At 39.5% G+C, this 20,705-nt stretch overlaps 1 protein-coding gene across 4 annotated transcripts in view; it reads right to left on the minus strand.

Annotated features, from left to right (window-relative positions):
• Positions 1 to 20,705, minus strand: part of LOC139316509 (WASH complex subunit 2-like) — a 48,853-nt gene that overhangs the window by 1,360 nt on the left and 26,788 nt on the right. For 3 of the 4 annotated variants that reach the window (XM_070943253.1, XM_070943251.1, XM_070943254.1), the window contains 12 exons: positions 18,800 to 18,907; positions 17,253 to 17,333; positions 15,092 to 15,252; positions 12,467 to 12,599; positions 11,366 to 11,497; positions 10,082 to 10,198; positions 8,279 to 8,386; positions 7,368 to 7,469; positions 6,272 to 6,394; positions 4,460 to 4,648; positions 2,393 to 2,962; positions 985 to 1,153 (listed from right to left, as the gene is read on the minus strand). In XM_070943253.1, coding sequence (XP_070799354.1) covers positions 985 to 1,153; positions 2,393 to 2,962; positions 4,460 to 4,648; positions 6,272 to 6,394; positions 7,368 to 7,469; positions 8,279 to 8,386; positions 10,082 to 10,198; positions 11,366 to 11,497; positions 12,467 to 12,599; positions 15,092 to 15,252; positions 17,253 to 17,333; positions 18,800 to 18,907 — 1,993 coding nt within the window. The remainder of the gene's footprint in view (positions 1 to 984; positions 1,154 to 2,392; positions 2,963 to 4,459; positions 4,649 to 6,271; positions 6,395 to 7,367; positions 7,470 to 8,278; positions 8,387 to 10,081; positions 10,199 to 11,365; positions 11,498 to 12,466; positions 12,600 to 15,091; positions 15,253 to 17,252; positions 17,334 to 18,799; positions 18,908 to 20,705) is intronic. The other variant, XM_070943252.1, reaches the window with a different exon arrangement.

The raw sequence follows: 20,705 nt of genomic DNA on the forward strand, positions 1-20,705 counted from the left end.
TGTGCGTGACCAGAATTGTTTCACAGACATTTTTTAAAAGAAAATGATGAGTTACATTTATATTAACAAGAGTACAGGGAAGGATGTTGATAAAAAGTCTGCTGGCTCCTAGGAACATTCTTAGCAAAGACATCAATAATGCATTGCTCACAACATGTGGTAGGTCTGAAATAACACAAATGGGAAATCCTAGTGTTGATTGAATTGAAAGGACTCAAGGGTGCAGGAGACTCAAAAGCTCTGAGTGAAGCCCCTTCAAAACAGTGCCTCCAATTTTAATTTCTAATGTACAGAAAAATACAACTATTAAACGTGTTAAGAGTATATCATATTATCTATATTGATTTTAAATCAATATATTATCTATATTGATTTAAAAACTAGTATTTGTTCTAGTATTGTATTTTCTGAGAAGTGTACCCTTTACCATGCCAAATCAGAAGCCAGCTATACCAAGAAAGACAATGTGCCATAGATATAGTCATTCTTACCAGGGTTGGCTTTTGAATTAACTGAAAAGGCTTTAACAAACTGCTACAGGCTCAATAATTACACTCCCCACTGGATAGAATATGAATTTTCAAAAATGTGAATTTCAAAGATACACTGTGGAATCTAGTTTGAACCAACACTATTAAGAGAACAAGCCCACATTAGGTTCCTGAAGCACAAGTGTTTTTCCACCTCTTTCTTGGCATATATCGTACTCTTCCCTGATGGAAGAAAGTATCTTCCTATCGAGGCTCAACATTTCTAACAAAAAATAGGATTTTGATCATGATCCTTCTGTGTATCTGAAGAAGTACATTAAATATTCTGACATTCCCCAATCCTCCCAATCCAAGGGAGTGCCCTTAGCCTAGTGGCAGGCATTTTTTTTTTAAATTTACAAAATCATTACCTAATTCTTTCTCAACTTATTTCTATAGAGATATACTTGTCAGTGAATTGCAGATCTTTGTCCAAATATTACAATTTTTTTACCTGTGTCCTCATCAAATATAGATACAGCTTCCATTTTCTTTCTGGTACTCTTTTCCTTTGATTTTACAGCAAGATCAGCAAAGATATCAACATCATCATCAAACAAATTGACTTCCACCTCTTTTGTTTTGTCTGGCAGCTTAACAGTTTCTACTGCAAATATATCATCCTTGAATAAAGAAAAGGATTACTTAGTATAAAAATGATATTTGGAGGCATATATTTTCTCTGGTTAGTGCTTGTAAAATAAAATACAGGTAGCTCTCATTTTCTGCATCTAAGCTTCAGAAATCAGTTCTGCTAAGCAGCTAGTTCTATGTTGTTGTAAATCTGAATATGAACTATTCTAATTTGAAACTTGGAAAGTATTTAGGAATATGAGTGGTAAATAAGAATATCATCTCTTCAGCCTGCCAAATATGGTTCCATAAAATGATTCCATTCATTTAATTCATTGAATTTAATTCCATTAATTCCTCACCCCACAAACACATCATTTAAGATTAAAGCTAACACAAACTAATATAAAGTAAGAAAGAGAAGAAAGAGAACAAAATCAAAGAAAAAGCAAGAAGTGTAAGAAATGAAAACAAGTTGAAGAAAACTAAAAAAAGGAAAAAGATATAAAGAAATGGCTCACAATATTATTCACAGCAGTTATAAATATAAATATATTTTAACTTTCCTCTTGAAAGTTACATCATCTTATGCTTCTTTTTATAATTTATCCTATTTAATCATCAAAAGCATAAATCATAACTTCATTTTTTTTATTTTTATGCATAAAGTCCATAAGAGGCTTCTAGTCGTCAATAAGGCTTGATTTCTCATGAATGAATAGCAGGTATATCTGACTGTTAACTGGGAATCTTTTTGGTCTATGGATTTTGAGGAAGTGGACAGGACATCCCTGCCACTTTTAAGCTTGACCAATGTCCTTGGATGCTTCAGGGAATAGTGGAGATGTGACAAACTGGATTCAGGAGATTGTCAATGCCTTCCTTTGGGTAAGGCTTTAAGTCTGCAGCCTTGACGCAAACTGTAGTATGCCCCCTCAAGATACCCTTTCTGAATCTAACTCTGAACATCTCTAATCTTTCCTTTTTAGGAAACAATATTGATATGTGGTTAGAAGCAGCTGATTATTTGTATCCTATTCAGGACAGTTTCAGGCATTGTTTGGAGCTTTTTAAAAATGATTTAACACAACTGGAGAGGTTGCTAATGAATGATAAAAAAAATCCAAACCTATCCCATCTTTCCTTATTCACTTTTTGGTTACCATTTAAACAACCATATTCATCCCAAGTGGTTTCCCCCATCACTCTAACGCCTGTGGAATAAACAAAAACAGCACAATACAAAGTTAGAAGAATCCAAGTCTGAAGAGAAAAACTTTCAAAATTACCTCAAAAATGTCTTGGATTGGGAAGTTTTGATGTAATTGAGACGGGAGCTCCTGTTCTTTTCTCTTCACAGTTTTCTTACTGGTGATGAAGACATCCTGTTTTTCGTCTGGGAAAGGCACCGGACTTAATTTCCTTAATGTCTTTCTAGAGTGAAAGAGGTCTGTACCCTCTTGAGCAGCAGGAAACAGCTCCTCCCTTTTTGCAACCTGGCTTACAATGCCCTTAGCTTCCAGTGTTGCTTTAGAGTTGCTATCCTTAGTGAAAAGGTTGTTGGACTCGAAGAGATCATTCACATCGGAATAGGCTGTCGGTTTTAAAAGAGGGCTACCTTTTGACTCATTGGATTGGTTGCTGCTGTTGGTTGATGGAACCAAGCAAGCTTTTTCAGTATTTTTCTTTCTACGCAGTTCGCTATGATGTAATATAGTGGGTGGCCCAGAGTTCCCTTTTATGATAGACAGACACTCGTTCTCTGCAGTATTTGTTTCATTTTTGTCAAGTTCTTCAACAGCTAATCGCCTGGCAGTTCTGGTTGGTGGCCTTCGATTCCCACTCACTTTGATTCTTCCCTGTAATTTGAGTTTATAAGGATGCAAAGTAAGAAGCAGTACAAATTGACAAGCAGTAAGAGCAGGCAATGCCACATTTTTTGGCTCCCAGTGGTCTTCCGGGTGCGCTTCAAGGTGTTGGTTACCACCTTTAAAGCGCTCCATGGCATAGGACCTAGTTATTTTCGAGACCGCCTGCTGCTACCGACAACCTCCCATCGACCCGTGCGCTTCCAGAGAGGGCCTCCCCAGGGTGCCATCACCCAAACAATGTAGGCTGGTGACCCCCAGGGGGAGGGCCTTCTCTGTGGGGGCACCTACCCTATGGAACCAGCTGCCCCCAGAGATAAGGAGAATCCAAGACCTCAGTGCCTTCCACCGTGCCCTTAAAACTTTCTTTTTTCAGCAAGCTGGGCTGGTTTAACATATTTTTAAATATTGTTAATTGGTTTGTCATTTTAAACTGGGGCCAAATTAATATATATTCTTTTAATTGTTTTTAATGTTTGTATTGTATGTTTTTATCTGGCTGTACACCGCCCTGAGTCCCTCGGGAGAAGGTGCGGTATATAAATTAGAAATAAAATAAAATAAATAAAATATTTTTTTTAAAAGAAGCACTACTATTTTCAAATTGCTATTCATCACCTTCAGGCAAGAGAGGAAAGAATCCACCTAAATGAGGCTATAACATCAGAATACGATAACTGAGGGGGGCCTAGGGTGAAGTACTTTTCTTCACAATTTCTCCTTTTGATTTCAGGTAGTTTTGAAATGAGAGAGGTCTTCAAAAATTCTCTTCTTAAGAAAAGCATTTCTTTATTAAGATGAGTAGCCTAGCCCCGTGAACCTATGGCATGTGTGCCACAGGTGGCACGCAGAGCCCGCTCTGTGGGCATGCCAGCTGTCGCCCCAGCCCAGCTGCACTGCGCGTGCATGCGTGCTTCCCACTGGCCAGCTGATCTTTGGGTCTCTGCCACGCATGTGTGGGGGGCGGGGTGCATGCACAGGGGGTGCTCACATTGCATTTCAGGGGTTCATGCACGTGTGCCCTTCCCGCACCCCGTTTTGGGCCTGGAAGGCCTGCACCAACCTGGAAGCCAAAATGGGACGCTGTGCGAGGCCTCCCCGTTTTGGCTTTCAGGTTGGTGTAGGAGGCTTTCCAGGTCGAAAATGGGGGGTGCTTACATTGCATTTGGGGGTTCAGGCACACACATGTGCGTTTGTGCGTGTGCTTTGGGCACTCGGCACCAAAAAGGTTAACTATCACTGGCCTAGCCTAATAATTCTTTCTGCTCTGCTCATTGTTTAATTTAAATTAACCATACTAAGTTGAATATAATATTTCTCCCCTTTCCCTGTGAAAATGTGGAAAAGAAAATCCTTATACGTTTATTTCATTCACTACATTTTTTTCTACATCAGTAAATACTTTGATACCATCTGGCAACTAAAATAAGTCCAATGCAGTTCATTAAAATAATCATCTTTATAAAGATTTTTTCATTATCAAATTACCTTGTTGACATTTTGCAGCGTGTTGGCTTTCATAGGGTTATCAAAACTAACTCCCAGCTCTGTAGCATTTCTTGTGGAAGCTACTTTGGTATGCTTTGTGTCATCAGGTAAGTGAGATGGTCCCTTTGATGGCAGTTTCACGGTAGTTTTCTTGTACAGTTTGTCTTTTGGGTTAATTTCCAATTCTCCCTTACAAAGTAAAATCAAATTTATTATTTGTGGCAGCAGGTCAAGCAAATGCATATTTGGGGAAAAGATTCAAGAGGGATCAGTAAAAATGAAGGTGGCAATGCAAAATTACCTTAAAAGTAAATAAAGTACAGAAAGGGATAACTTGCCATGGTGCTTTTTACTCTTACAGGACAATTCTTTTGCCAGCTTCAGTGAAATCTTAGATATATAAATGTTGTTATGAAGACTTCATGTATACAATCCGTCTGTATTCATTCTGCTTGTGTGCAAATGGTGATCCCATAACTGTGGGATACTGAGATGGTCATAAATGTGAGGATTCGTTACAAATTTGTTGGTTTTCCTCCCCTCAACTACTGTAACTTTGAACAGTTGCGGCACAAGAGAGTTGGTAAGCGAGATCTATCTATATGTTCAAGATGTGACTTACATGGTTTACAAACTGTCAGTCCGGTTAGGTAGACTTATTAAGATAGGCTAACATAATCCTGCTGTTTCTAAATATTATCTTGTTTCTCAGCACTTAAAGAACACTTTAGACCATTCTTGTAATAGTTTGCATGTTTCTATCAATGTCACCTCTTTTATTCTCTACAACGTACCTGAAAAGAACACGCTTCATTGACAAGAAACTGAGCATGAATTAGAAAAGTGAGACTAGAAGAATTAATGCAGCTCTGGACTCTATAAGAAGCATCATACCAAAGAGGCTTATTTCTCTCTAGTCAGCACTAGTGAGGCTACACCTGAACAATTCTAAGTACTACATTTCCAGGATTGATGGGTGAGAACAGATTCAGAGGTGTGCAATGAAGAAAAAGTGAAAGTTAGAATATTTTGGACATGTGATGCGACATCCAGAAAACTACGGCATCCTTCACTTAATCCTCCAAGGAAAGATTGAAGGCAAACAAGGTCCAGGCAGAAGAAGAACATCATGGCTTCAAAATCTAAGGGACTGGTTTGGACAAAACTCAACAGCACTTTTTCATGCGGCTAATGATAAAAATACGATCGCCAACATGATCGCCAATGTCTGATGGCGGATATGGCACAAGAAGAAGAAGAAGAATGAAGATGAACCTTCTTACTGTGTAAGTAACGGAGAAAGAAACAAATAAGATAAAGAAAATAGCTGATGAGTGAATGAAAATTAAAAAGTAAGTGACCAATATGAATATACAATGCTGATATGATTTTGGTCACCTAAAAGAACTGAGTGAGCCCCACACTGCAAAACAATTATATGAAAGAAAAGTGAATGAATTAAGAGGAAAGAGAAGATGAAGAAGTAATCATGGTGATGGAATTACTGAAGCACAAAAAGATATTTGAAATGCAAAGAAAAACAATCCATGAAGAGACATGAATGCAATTGAAGTATTCAAGGATAGAAAGATATAGGGAAGTATAACGAACCAACTTACTATTAGTTTACCATTTCTACTCCAATCTGCATTGCAAAATGGGAACAGTACAATTGGCATTAGTGAGTGTGTGTGTTTCCATCTGAAGATACCCTACTTACTAATGATTATGGAACATCCAAATGCCTTTCCTTGTTAAGATATGTAATTTTCCTATATTCAAACTTGTAATACAAAATTATACTTTACAAACCTCAGTGGCCTGAATTTTTGATTCTCCTTGTTTGTCATATTGATTATTCTGCAGAACTTTACTATGTTTTTCCAAGGACGACACGGGGCTGTCTTTCTTTATTATCGTTTTCTTTTCCGGTACCTTCCAAAAAATAAAATTAAAGTAACATATTAAAGAAGCAAGGTTATGCTTTATGTTAGTTACGAAAGCAGTTGCAAGTTCATTAACATTTAAAAACTGAAATATGTAACTCGCTCTAAAAAGAAGATATATAACTACAAAAACAGAATTTGGCATTCTCTTAGAATAACTTAAAGCCAACTTAATTTATTTTAGTATACTGAATTTATTAAGTTTAAACATTATAAACACGGTAAAATTAATACTATTTATCCCAAATATTTGTCAGCTTAAACTTTTACATGGTTAGAGGTAAAAGCATGTCAAATTAACAAAAAAGGAAATAGAGATATTGACCTACAACTTCACCCCACTACTCAGCTTTTTTTCTTTTCAAATAAAGTTGAACTGTAAAATGAAAAAAAAAAAAATGCCAGTCAACCTGAAGCCTTTTGCTATTATGTAAACCAACTATGACTTTTCTTTGCCATATTTAAAGTTACAAGTTTAGATTCTGAAGAAACTTTATGCAGTACTAGTGGATCCTGATGCAATACTATTTACATTCTTTACTACTGCTCTCAATCTCTCTGTCTGTATATGTGTGTGTGTGTAAATTACATTGAAGTATCTAAATATTTTAAACAAAAAGGAAATACTATAGTGTTGCATGTCAAAAGTAGCAAAAAGATCCTTATGGCCATCTCAAAAGGTTCTTCAAAGTAACATGTTGCTTCTGGCAATTATCCCTGAGTATGTATTCATTAGCTTGCTCTTAGGAAGATCTTTCATTGTAAACTGTAGAGTAGCAAATATTGTGATAGCCAAGCAGCACTGGTGCTCTTAAAAGGAAGGCAAAAATGTTTTGTTCCAAGCTTAGATCACTTAGAATAATTTGCATACATCTATTATCTGGTTTAAACAATCTCAAGCAATCCAAGCAAAAAGCAATATTTGAGGCCTTTTTAAATATTAATTACAACATGATAAGTACCAAGGGCTTTGTGGCAGAATTGCTAAAGAGACCATCATCAGCATTGTCATCAGTCCCAAATAGCCATTCCCCAGATGATGATTTTGCTTTAGGGCTTGAAATCTGAAATTGAAACAGAAATATACATACGTATCATATACATAGGATAAATAACTATTTCCTAAATATCTATGGAGATTCTCAGTCATCCAGGTCATGGTTGTCCCAAAGGTGCTTTTTTTCAAGAGGCAACTGGACTTTCTGGTTTTTCTTTGAAGACGTTTCGCTTCTCATCCAAGAAGCTTCTTCAGCTCTTCCAAGAAGCTCTTGGATGAGAAGCTCTTGGAGCTCTTCTTGGATGAGAAGTGAAACGTCTTCAAAGAAAAACCAGAAAGTCCAGTTGCCTCTTGAAAAAAAAGCACCCTTGGGATATTTCCTAAATACTTTTTACTCATTTCTAACAAATCACTAATTTTATAGGAAGGTAGTATCAGATTGTGGTTCACAAGCTAAGTTTCCACAATCTAACTTACAACTAGAGCTAAAAAGGCATTTCTTATGTACTTCTTACAATCAGAAGTGAATCCTTCAATGATGAAATGACTGTGTAAAAAGAATTATGCCCACTTGTTCGCTTTTAAAAAGTTATATGCCTATTTAAAGTTTATACTCCCTCTGTTTCTCTGCTGTCTGGGTTGCTAGAGTTATCATTTAGCCGTATTTGGAGGTCCATAGCTTCCTACACTGTCATATTCCATCCTTATAATTACTTATAAGTACTTTAGTCAATTAGCAGATCCTTTATAACACTTTTTAAAGCTTACATGCAATCCATTGAATCAACAGAAATGTCCAACTTTTGCTTGTTATTTAACAATTTGGAAATAAAACAATCTGTGAACAAACAATGAAAGCATTTACTATTGACTGACCACTTTTTTGTTATCAAAAAGGTCAACTTCAGGATCATTGTCTTCCTGCAGTTTACGGCTGAAGAGAAGTTCTTCATCTTGAAACACACCTGTGCTCTTCTCTGAAGGCTGGAAAAAAACCATTGAATTGTTTTCAAAACACAACGTCAAAAACTGATAATAAAATGTAACAGTTAGAGCAGATCAGCTACTTGCTGAGGAATTCATCTGTATGCAAAAATAGCCCAGTCCACTCATTTTGTGTGGTGGGCAACATATAGGTAATGCTTATTTAGTGACCATAATTAGGATCAGCAGTTCTGTTGTTAAGCGAAGCAGATGCTGAGAGTGAAATGACATGACTACAACTCAACTTTTGTTTTCCCCATTTCCCTACTCTTTGGAATATTCACTCAGGTGCTGAGATTAATGGAATTAATGTTTGTACTTTCAGTCATTGGAGAGGAAGGGATTACAAGAGAGTAAGCAGGTACACAGTGGAGGAATACTGTACATACAGAAAACAATACAATGATATAGGCAGCGTGTGTATCCTGTACTAAGTACTTTGTAATCTCTTCCTCTCCAATCTCTCTGCTGTGGAAGAGGGGGAAAGAAGAAAAAATAAGTCAAGCACAGGAGAAACTGATTAAAGAGATTGCTTCTGGTTTTCTCCCTTGCATAGTAGAAAATGCTCAAACTGGAAGGGAAGAAAGTGAGGGAAGTGGTCTCTTTAGCCAATCTTTCCTGTGCCTGGTGTATTTCCTTCCCTCACAGAGTGGAGATACAAGAGAGAAAGGGATTACAAAATAGTAAGTAAGCACACAATGGGGAATACACTGACAATATGTTGTCAGTTTTAACATATATTATAGCAAATTGGGATTCTTTGGGGAAAAGTGGAGTGATACCAGTACTATAACTCCTAAATCTATTCCGGACTAAAAAAAATAAAGTTGTCCTATAAACTGATAACAGAGGAGGCAAGTTATATATTTTGATTACCCCCTGCAGGGTCTATGATGATTCACAGCGGCCAGGTGAGTGTGAGTGAATGTGAAGGAGTGGGCATGGCTGGGTTGACCTGGATGACTTAGTACAGATGACTTCACGTGACCAAGTGGGCATGGATGGGTGGGTATGGGCAGATGGGAGTAGATAGGTGGGTACAGTGGCTGGGTGGAGTCAGGTCAGCAACAAGTCAACCTGGCCAACTGGATGTGGGGACAACGTGATGCCCCACCAGCTCCTTGCCTCCTGGACTTGCTGGCAGCCAAGTGTGTGCCTCCTGGAGCCCATGCTAAAATACCCCTGAAGGGTGTACACAGGCAAAAAAGAAAAAAAGGGGGGGGGTTGACACTTTCCCATGTGGTCTCCCACTCTGCACAGTGAAGTGGCAAACACATGAAAAGTGTTAACCCCCACTTTTTTTTGCTTGCGTCCAGGTAAGGCTACAAGAGTGCCGGCATCACCGCAGAGCTTTTAATGCAGATGGAGATTTGAGCAATTTCAAATTCTCCCCTCCCATCATCTGAAAGGAAGCTTTTCTGGGGGAGGCAGTGGACTGACTGGGCTCCAGGAGGCACGTGCTTGGCTGCCAGCAGTTCGGGGAGGCAAGAAGCTGGGGGGGGGGGGGGCGGGAGGATCGAGTTGTTCTCAAGTCCAGTGGCTGGGGTGATTTGTCCTATGCCGACCCAGTCACGCCCACCTGGTCATACCAAGTCCTATGCGTCAACCCATCTGTGCCCATTCCTTCATGCCCACCCATCCACGTCCACATGGCCACTGTGAGTCGTACCGTTTCACCCTCCGCATGTTACTCACCTTCCCCTTTCCAATCTGTTTATTCTTACTAGAATCCATAACTTCATTTTTCTCCTCGTCCTCAAACAAACTGAATACAGTTTTCATCTTTCTCTTGGCATCTTTCTCCAAAAAGAGCTGGAAGTTCACAGACAGAAGTTATTGTTTGGGCCTGTGACAAATGGATTAAATAGCTTGATTTTATACCACAAATGATTTGGTAATCCAGAGTTAGGGAACCTCAGTCCAATAAGGCACTTTATTCTTCATCTCATGTGATATGTAAACCTTTTTGTCACTGAACTTGACAGGATGGTTCTTGTCAAGATTGAAATGGCTCATGCTGGAACTTTATTATGGTTAGATGCCCAGTCAGCCAGATGTTCAGAATGGATTTAATATTTTTGTCTGCTTATTCAGTCCTTCCCAAGGACTTGGGATAAGCAGATGTGGATGTTTGATGGTGTTACTGATATTGTCGCAGAATGTAAACTGTTCCGAGTAAAGCTGCCTTTTGCAATTGACTGATGGTGAATGGTCAATGCTGATGGTGTTTAAATGATACTCTATTGTTTTGGGATTGTACCCAAGGCACCTATTACTATTGGTACTATCTTTGCTTTCTTTTGCCACAGTCAGATTAGAATTAGAATTTTGTCAAGGGGAATTTAAAATAAAAAGAAAACTGGTGGCAGAGAGATATACCTATCAATCATTTTCTTATGTACAACTATCAGAAAGGTTTAGAGTAGGAAAATATACTTTGAACAGCTTAAGATGAATTTTTTTTTTAAAAAAATTGATTTATATGCCACCCTTCTCTGGAGACTCAGGGCGGCTTACAATGTGCTCAGCAATAGCTTTCATACTTTTGTATATATTTATACAAAGTCAGCTTATTGCCCCCACAACTGGGTCCTCAATTTACCTACCTTAGAAAGGATGGAAGGCTGAGTCAACCTTGAGCCTTGGTGAGATTCGAACCTGCAGTAATTGCAGGCAGCTGGTCTTAATAACCAGCTTAATAACAGGGTGCCTTAGACCACTGTACTACCAAGGCTCTTGGAATTTGAAATAGAATTGTGTATAAATGAACATATAACAGTTGAAATAAAACATTTACTGAAATTTGAAACAGTGAGATAATGTATGATAAAGTGGGCTAAAAATTGGTTATAATATGCATATGGAACAATGAGAAAATATGGGGTTGAAAGGACTGAAATCTTAGGAGATTTTTTTATAAAATGTTGCACCATTGGTACACAGCAACATATGCGTATTATATATAAAGTTTTTCCTCACTTTTTCCTTCCTTTCTTGGTCCAGTACATTTCCTCCTTCTCCAAGATTATAACCATGATGTCTACCAGATTCTTCCGAAGGTCCTGTCTTCTTTTCTACTAATTTCTTCTGAGATGTTTCCAAGAAATTTTCCTGATGGCCAAGAAGTAAAAGATGAGGATTCTACCCCTTTCTCTGGAAAACTGTACTTTTTACAAGTATAAGCACCCATACTTAACTGATGGATACACAAATATATCTTTTGTATTAAAATTAGCTCAGAAATTATGGAATTCCAATTGGAGGGAACTGCTAACTGTTTACAGAATTTATCTTAATCTGCTTCACTAGAAAATCCAGTCCTAACAGTTGCCTTTGAACATCAAAATAGCCAATGTTTTGTATTAAAAAGTTTCTATTATTATTTGTGATTTATTATGTTAGCCAGATGACAAATAGGAAGCTACATTATAACTGGGATTTAAATTAGGCGACATAGTAATGAAAATTACTGTTTTAAAAGATCCACCAGATACATCATTTATAATATTTTTAAAAAAGAAATAATTTATTAGAAGTAAGATTTTGTGGATAGAGCCAATTTGGTCAAGTGGTTAAGGCACCATAATTGAAAAGGGGAGATCATGAGTTCAAATCCCACCTTAGCCATGAAAGCCAGGTGACTTTGGGCCAGTCACTCTCTCTCAGCCCAACCCACCTCAGAGGGTTATTGTTGTTGGTAAAATAGGAGGAAGGGCTGTGTTGGATAGCTTTGCTACCTTATTTGTAAAAATAAATAAAACAGATTTCATCACTTCATTGTGTATGTGATTAAAGCAGAATTCTAATCCACAAACTCTCATAATAGATTTAATAAGCTGACAAATTGCTATATTCTTACATATGATCTAATATTCCCAGATTGGGATCCCATAACTGATTATTATTAAAAGGAATGAGATTCTTCACAAATGTCACCTTTTTTTCGTCAAAGCTTCATTAGATGCATCTAACTGGCTGTAACCTCATTAGATGGATGCACTGTGCAACAAGTTGGTATCATGTGAATGAGAGTGCTAAGCCTTAAATGTTTACAAAGTCACAATTTGGATTACTGCTTACTTGATCTGTACGCACTGTTATAATTTGGGCATCAGATGACGCTGGCTGAGGCCTGGTTAAGGTTGGTTGAGAGCTGCCGTGCAAGGTACCATCTTCAAATAGAGCAGTACTTTTCTGAGGTGTTTTTTTACTGCTGAAAGAAAGAAAAATGTTTGGTCCAAGATGGATCTGTTATTACCCTGTTATCTTTTACAACAATGGTATTTTAACAATGTATCTGAGATTTCGTTAATAACTAGAATTCTGTAATTATTTCTTTATAATCATTTTCACAAATATTTTATCAGCAAGGTCAAATTAAGAGCTAAGACAGGTAAGTATTAAACTGTCTATTTAGAGATTGTAAAATCTTTAAACTAAGAATAATTCCTGAGGTTTTCTTTCTTTTTTGTGCCTTTGTCGACTCTTGGCGACTGCCTGGACTAGTCCTTAAAGCTTTTTGGGCAAGATTTCAGAAGCAGTTTGTCATAACCTTTTTCCTAGGGGAGAGAGTCACCCAGCTGGCTTTGTGCCTAAGGTGAAAGCTGAATTTACTGCCTCCCCATTTCTACACTGATGTATTAATCACTGAATTGGCTCTCCAATTCCTGATTACAACATGGATATAATCATGCAGTTTTATTGGTATTTCCTCACTTCTTTTTGGTATGTTTCTCTGACTTCCCATGTAGCTTCTAGCACTAATAAAACCCTGGTGGCAACTCTTCCAAGTATTAGACCCAACCCTACCATTATTTGACTAACATAAACTGAGAACAGTTATTATTTTTTAGTCACTAAAGATGGAAGCAAGAAGAAAATTACAGTAGCAGACCCAGGAAGGGTTGGTAGAGATTAAAGAATCCCATGTAGCACTGTCAGGGTTCTGATGGATGCCCTAATTACATCATGAGCCTCAAGTCAAGCTTCAAAAAGAAATCCAGTTATTTATTAGGAGCTTCATGTTGGCATGTTCCAAGTGAAGCCAACTCTGACCCCAAATAATTTACACCCCAATCATGACCCTGTTTCTCCCCTTCCCCAGGGTGTGTCATCAATTACATTCACCAATGGAGCAATTTCGCAGCTTGTAGAGATCACTCCCCTCCGGCCGCTGTGGGTAACCCTAGGAGACAGCCTTGAGAGATATGTCTGGAATGTGCTTCTATTTTTGGCTGCTGTGTTGCTTCGTCAGTTTCCCATCCCCCTTGCCTATGGCAACTTGAGAGCAGGCCAGGGATGCTTTGCGAGTTGACAGCACATGTGCTCAAGACTACTCTATGGAAGCACAGCTATTTCTCTTACAATGTTTAAATTTTAGATTTAATTCTGTTTTAAACGTATTTTAATTGTTTATATTGTATGTTTTTTAACTTTGGCTGTGCACCGCCCCGAGTCCTTCGGGAGAGGGGGCGGTATAAAAATCTAATAAATAAATAAATAAATAAATAAAGAATTACCTTGTTCCATTCAGATTGTTGCTCTATTAATGACTATTAAGACCCATGCTACTAAATCTGACCAAATGAGTTGTGACCGTTACAGCTGCTTCTTGTTGAAGTGCTTCTTGTTGCTGGTTGAATACACCAGAGCACGGGTGTCAAACTCACAATGACACGTTGTCGTCACGTGACACATCACAACTTTTTCCCCCTTCGCTAAAATGGGGGTGGGTGTGTGATGCATCTGGCCCATGGGCCGTGAGTTTGACACCCCTACACCAGAGCAATCCATCCAATCTGATTAACTGTTTCTGATGGATGGTGTTGACAGTTGAATTAATGAGACCTTTTTAATGCTTCTGGTGTTCAGCTGAAGTTTGTTCTTCCTATGATCTCATTGTTTTTTTTTAAAAAAACAGGTCCCTGCAGTCTTTTTTTCCTTCAGTGCTTACTTTATTTTTCTCTCAATGCTTAGCACAGCAGTTTAAGAAAGTGATAGGTGGCATAGCCTCCATATGGTAGGTATGTAATTTTTTCCTACTTTTTCTAAAAAGAATCCTTTATCTGGCCCTACGGGTTGCTTGAGAAAGAACACAATTTGTTTCAGAACTTTTCCATTTTTATTGTTTGTTCTTATAGTAGCTATGATTGAGGAGATGCTGTTTCTTCCACATGTCCAAAAAGCATTTACTATAGTTTCTCTTCCCTTTTTGTAGAAGAAATGGAGTTAACATTTTCCTATCAGCTCTATCTTTGATGACTGAAAGTAACACCTTTTTAGAAGACTCTCAGAATATGGGGAAGCTGGAGGTACAATTGTCCTGAAGAGATACCAACAGTTTTTGTGCTTGAGAATGCACTAACTATAAAAAAAACTTATGCTGCCTTTTCTCAGAAATAGCACCTCCTGGAGACTGTCTTAGATAATCAGGCATTTGCACTTTAAAAAAAAAAATTAAATAACAATTTGACTCCACACAATCTTAATTTTGACCAGTCTCCAATGCACTTTGTCTTCAACATTTCCCAATGCTCACAAACAAAAAAACCCAATAGATTCAAAATTCGTAGTTTCCAAAAACAATGCAGAACAATTTAGTGACAAAATTTGAGCCAATTATGTTTTTTTTAAAATCTTTTTTGATTAAAACACACTATTAATAAATGAACATATCATTTTCTTTCTTGTAGCTAAATCTTTTACCTGTCTTTTGTGGTAACAACAAAATCATCTTCTCCTTCTCCTCCTTCTCCAAAGAGGCCTCTCTTAATAGCTTGACTGGCCCCATATGCAGACTTCACAGCTTCCTTTTTTTTACTTCCTTCAGAAGTAGCTTTGATCTCTTTTTTATTATTACAATGGTCCTAAAAATATACCAGTTGTTACGTAATTATTCTTCAATTCGTTATTCAGATACAGAGGTTCAAATCAAAGTACATCAATGAATGTACAATAACCAAGATGTCACCAAAATAGTGACATACGAACCCTGAAATAAACCCATTTCACCATGTAAGACAATTTTTTTTTCTCAGGAGCATGAAATCAAAATAAGATTAAATATTAGTTGTAGCTTTAAGGTAGCGCCCCCCCCCCAGCTTACAACTTACCTTTACTACCGGTTCGCATCGTGCTGCGCTCGCTTTGCTTGCTCTTCTGAGCATGCGCAGAAGCTTCTGCATATGCGCAGATCACTTATGATGACGTCCGGGTCAGTGGGCAGAACCTCCCACCAGTTTTACTACCAGTTCTTGTGAACTGGTCTGAACTGGGGGCAACCCACCACTGGCCCCCTCCCCGGCAACCTTTGGGCACCAGAGACTGTTCCGTAGAGAGGTTTTTCCATGGACCAGAGAAAACCACCAGGGACCACCGGGGCGTGGTTTTATGTGCTGCCTTCATCCTGTGGATGGGGCTTCACTTGTTTGTGCGGCCCGGTTTCTCGCATGCCGTGGACCAGTGCTGTTTGATGGACTGGGGGCTCCCTGTTTTAGGGGATCCTAATGAAAAGCAGGTTATGAATATGATCTATGAATATAAGTCTTTTTATAAGTCTGCAATTAGGGATCTTTCTGATAAAACATGCATAAAGCCCTTCAGTGACTCATGGCCTAATTTTTCTACATACTGCAACATCTACTTGTTAGAGTAGCCCTAGAAGACTATGCAGAAGTTTTAACATTTCACCACAACGGAGTGGTGAAGACAGTGATGGACATGCCTCAATATGACCATATAATAGCTCTGCTTTGTGAGCTTCCCTGGTTTCAGTGTGCTTTTAGGTGTGATTCTAAGGTGCTGGTTGTTACCTATAAAGCCTTATAAGCATATTGCCTGTTTCACATAGTATCTGCTGGCTGATTCAATCAGGAAGGTTTGTATGCCAACAGTAGCTAAACAATGGTATCTGCTGGGACCCTGTTGTAATGTTGCCTCTGTTGTAATCCCTGCCCTCTTCTTGAGATCTGTGTGGCTTCTTCCTTGCTGGTATTTAAAGATAAAGGTAAAGGTTCCCTCGCACATATGTGCTAGTCGTTCCCGACTCTAGAGGGCAGTGCTCATCTCCGTTTCAAAGCTGAAGAGCCAGCGCTGTCCGAAGACGTCTCCGTGGTCATGTGGCCATCATGACTAAACGCCAAAGGCGCATGGAACGCTGTTACCTTCCCACCAAAGGTGGTCCCTATTTTTCTACTTGCATTTTTTATGTGCTTTTGAACTGCTAGGTTGGCAGAAGCCAGGACAAGTAACGGGAACCCACTCCGTTATGCGGCACTAGGGATTCGAATCGCTGAACTGCCAACCGTTCGATCGACAAGCTCAGCATCTTAGCCACTGAGCCACCACGTCCCTTTATTGGTATTTAGGAGGGCCTTAATGAATTGACTTCGCATCTAGGCTTTTGGTTATTTTGGATCCGTTTCTTGTTGCCCAGTTTTTACCATCTTTTGTTACTTATTTTTACTGCTGGGTTGCTTTTATATACTGCCCAGAATTTCTTGTAGTCATGTGATGCACAAATTTAAAACAAATTCAGCCTCCCTGATTCAAAATTCCTACTGAACACATAAATCTACATTCTGAAGAAAAAGCAACCCTGTAACAACGTAAGATATTTAATATAAACAGTTGTTCTATGTTTTTTATCATGTTTATTTCTGGATCCTACTCCTTGTATCTGCAACCATCAGAACTTCAGAGGGTGGAATAGGCTCTTTTGGCACTGCATATGTTCTATACAGGCTTAAAGTAGAACAAATGAAACCATCATGATATGTAAACAATTCCTAAGCAATGAAGGTTCTACAGTAAACAAATTTGGCTTCATGTTGCAGACCCACATTTTAATAACCTCTGAACATGGTACCTCTTCATCGCTGCTGAGAAATAAGGTGGCTGTTCTCTCCTGAGAAGATTTTGACATCTTTGGCACAGATCCAAAGAGGTCCTGGAAAAAAAAACAAGAAGAATTTAATTTACTACAAGCAATGAAAAACCAATCTCTACCAGTCTTCACATTTCACAGAAGGAAAAAATGGGAATTTAAAACAAACTTTGTGAGTTTAGAACAAACTATTTTCATACTGTCTGCCCTGCAATCCTAGATAAGCAATGGGCAATTTCTGTTGAATCTATAGCAGATACGTTTGACCTTGATGGTTAATTTTGCATTTTTGTGATGAGAAATATCTCATATTTCATATTAAACTTGCTTTGTTTTAAAAAGTTTTCAGTTTTACTTCTGTAAGCTGCTGATATTAAAAAGAAGCATCAACTCAATAGTCAAGAAGTATATTTTTACATTGTTCCTGACTATGGTGAAGTGAATACAGGATTGCTGCTTCTTTGTTGGCTATTTTGTGGCTGTTGATGCAATGAATTGATGACTTCTCGTATAGTAGGACAGGAAAGTAGGGGTGTCACATTCTGAGCCTCCAGCACCAAGAAACAGTAAGCAACACAGTTTGTTCAAAGCGTTTTATCTTGGAAAGCTTGGAAATCTGGCACGGAGTGACAAACAAAGCCAGCACTACCTGCTGCTGCTCTTACACACTTAAAACCCCTGAGTGCACCTGCCCCACCCATGAGGCTTCTGGGTGCTGCGAAAGGCCAAGAATCTTCAGCCACACCTATGCTGTCATTCAGCTGCTGATCTGCTCTCTGCCCTCCAGCTGACTGGCGCTTCGCTTCCCAGCTGATCAGCACCGTCCAGCTGCTTGACGACGCGCCGGCTTGTCAGTGGAGCAGCATTATGGCCTCCAACTGGTCCTCCTGGCCCTAGCTGATTGCTGGTGGGTTCTGCCACCACCACCCAGCTGATTGTTGCTGTCATGGTGAGTTCTAGTCTGCAAGCCTCCCCTCCCCAAAATGGCAAGCCCGAGACGGCCTGTTGGAGACTTGCCGTTTCGGGGGTTGAAAGGGGGATTATAGCTGAGCAAGCAACCCAATACAAGGGTTGGAGGGAAAGAAAGGAAGACTGTGGCTCAGAATAAAAAAAAAAAGCTCTGAGTGAAACACTGCTACAGAGGAAGATGGTTTTAAAGAGAGAAAAACACCTGAAATTGAAATTACTATGTATATTAAGAGTGTTTCTGGAAAGCTTTGTTTTGGTGGCACAAAATGAGACTGTTACACACGTGACTTTGTATTTTGAATTTCACATCTCTTTTCTTTCAATCCATCCTCTAGTGGTCTTGACAAGTTTGTTGCATTTTAACATTAACAATTCATTGCTTGTGAAATAAAATTCAAGATCATAGATTACATTAGATCTGTTTTTTGGGTCTTAAGCAAATTGACTTGTGAAAGCAACTATTAAGTTTCAAACACAGATGAATAAAAATGGAACGTTCTCAGTTTTACAGTCATCCTAGCACCTTTTATTGTAAAATGTTGTTTTCAGGTTTCACATACCTCTTCTTCCTCATCTTCAAACAAAGACAATGCAGTTTTTGTCACCACTTTAGTAGATGATGAAGTTGAATTCTTCGCTTCTGTAGGCTGATGTGAAGCAAACAAGTCCTGTTGCATATGAAAGAAAGCCATATGTAGCATTTTTAAATATATGTATTTACTCACTTGGAACATTTCAAGCAGCCAACAGAATGGTAGAAGACAACAAAATGGTAAATGGGAGAAAGGCTAGGACTTTGAGGCCATTTCTTTCCTTGTAGAAATATAGCAAGGGATCATTATGTTAAAACAGCTTTTCTATCAAAATTGTAATTACTAAATAACTATTCTTGCAATATGTGCTGTCAAACATTTTAGTGAAGATACTGAGCCCAAGATTTGACTCCATGTCTAGCAGAAGATGAAATAATGTTAAAAGAAAGCACTCCTGAAACACACTTCCACAATCACTGTTGTTCAGGTGCTTTTCTGAGCTCTGGCAGATATAGTAAGGGTGGGCGGGCTAGTTTCTCCACTTGATAACCTATTAATCAAGTTACACTTGGTGGCTGTGGGTACCGGCATCTCGGTTCCATGGGGATGCTCCACTGCTGGTTATAGGGGGTGAGGTGTTGCCCCGTTGACAGGGCGCGCAACTTAGGCGTCCTCCTGGATTCACGGTTGTCTCTGGAAGATCATGTTACGACCGTGACCAGGGGGGCATTTGCCCAGATTCGTCTGGTGCGCCGGTTGCGCCCCTACCTGGACCGAGATGCCCTACGCACGGTCACTCATGCGCTGGTCACTTCCCGGATTGACTACTGCAACGCTCTCTACATGGGGCTGCCCCTGAAGACCACTCGGAGGCTTCAGCTGGTGCAGAATGCGGCCGCGCGGGTTGTGATGGGAGTGTCCCGACGCTCTCATGTTTCACCCCTCCTGCGCAACCTGCATTAGTTACCGGTTGCCCTCCGTGTGAGATTCAAGGTGCTGGTGATTACCTATAAAGCCCTACATGGCTTAGGACCGGGGTATTTGGCAGACCTTCTGCGGTCAGCAACAGCTCCCCATCGCCCGGTGCGTTCCCACAGAGAGGGCCTACTTGGGGTGCCATCGGCCAGACAGTGTCGGCTGGCGATCCCTAGGGAGCAGGCCTTCTCTGTGGGTGCACCTACCCTCTGGAATCAGCTCCCTCTGGGACTCCAGATGGGCCCTGACCTTCATTCTTTCCGCCGCGAACTAAAAACGTGGCTATTTCGTCTGGCTGGCCTGGACTGATGGGGGTTTTTAAAATGGATTTTAATTGGTTTTAGGGATTTTATGTGTAACTTTTAACTCGGAGTTTTTGTTTTATTTTTCTGTTTTATTGTTGTGAGGCGCCCTGAGTCCTTTCGGAGAAAGGGCGGCATATAAATCTAAACAAACAAAAAACAAACAAACAAATAAATAATACACGTCAAGGCAAATAGTAGAGACTTGAGTTGTGAGCCTCTAGTTTGCAGCAGATATTTGATTGTGCTAGAACGCAACATGTGCCCTTTTATCCCCACCCCAGTAAACAAGAGACTGGCATCTCACTGTTTATAGTAGAACATTCTCCTACATTTTTCAACTTAACAGAGTAACAGAGTTGGAAGGGACTTTGGAGGTCTTCTAATTCAACCCCCTGCTCAAGCAGGAGATCCTATAGCCGTGATGGCGAACCTATGGCACATGTGCCAGAGGTGGCACACAGAGCCTTCTCTGAGGGCATGTGTGTCATCACCAGCTGCTCTTCTGGTTTCAGGCACGCGCATGTGTGCTGGCCACCTGGTCTTCGCGTATGCTGGAGCGCCAGAAACCCGAAGACCAGCTGGTTGATGCGCATGTGCGCACTGGAAACCCGAAGACTAGGTTGCCGGTGCAAGCATGCGCACCAGCCAGCTGG

The sequence above is a fragment of the Pituophis catenifer genome, unplaced genomic scaffold (genome assembly GCF_029215685.1).
Source record: "Pituophis catenifer annectens isolate HBS135680 unplaced genomic scaffold, rPitCat1.0.hap2 SCAF_4, whole genome shotgun sequence".
Taxonomy (NCBI): Eukaryota; Metazoa; Chordata; class Lepidosauria; order Squamata; family Colubridae; genus Pituophis; species Pituophis catenifer.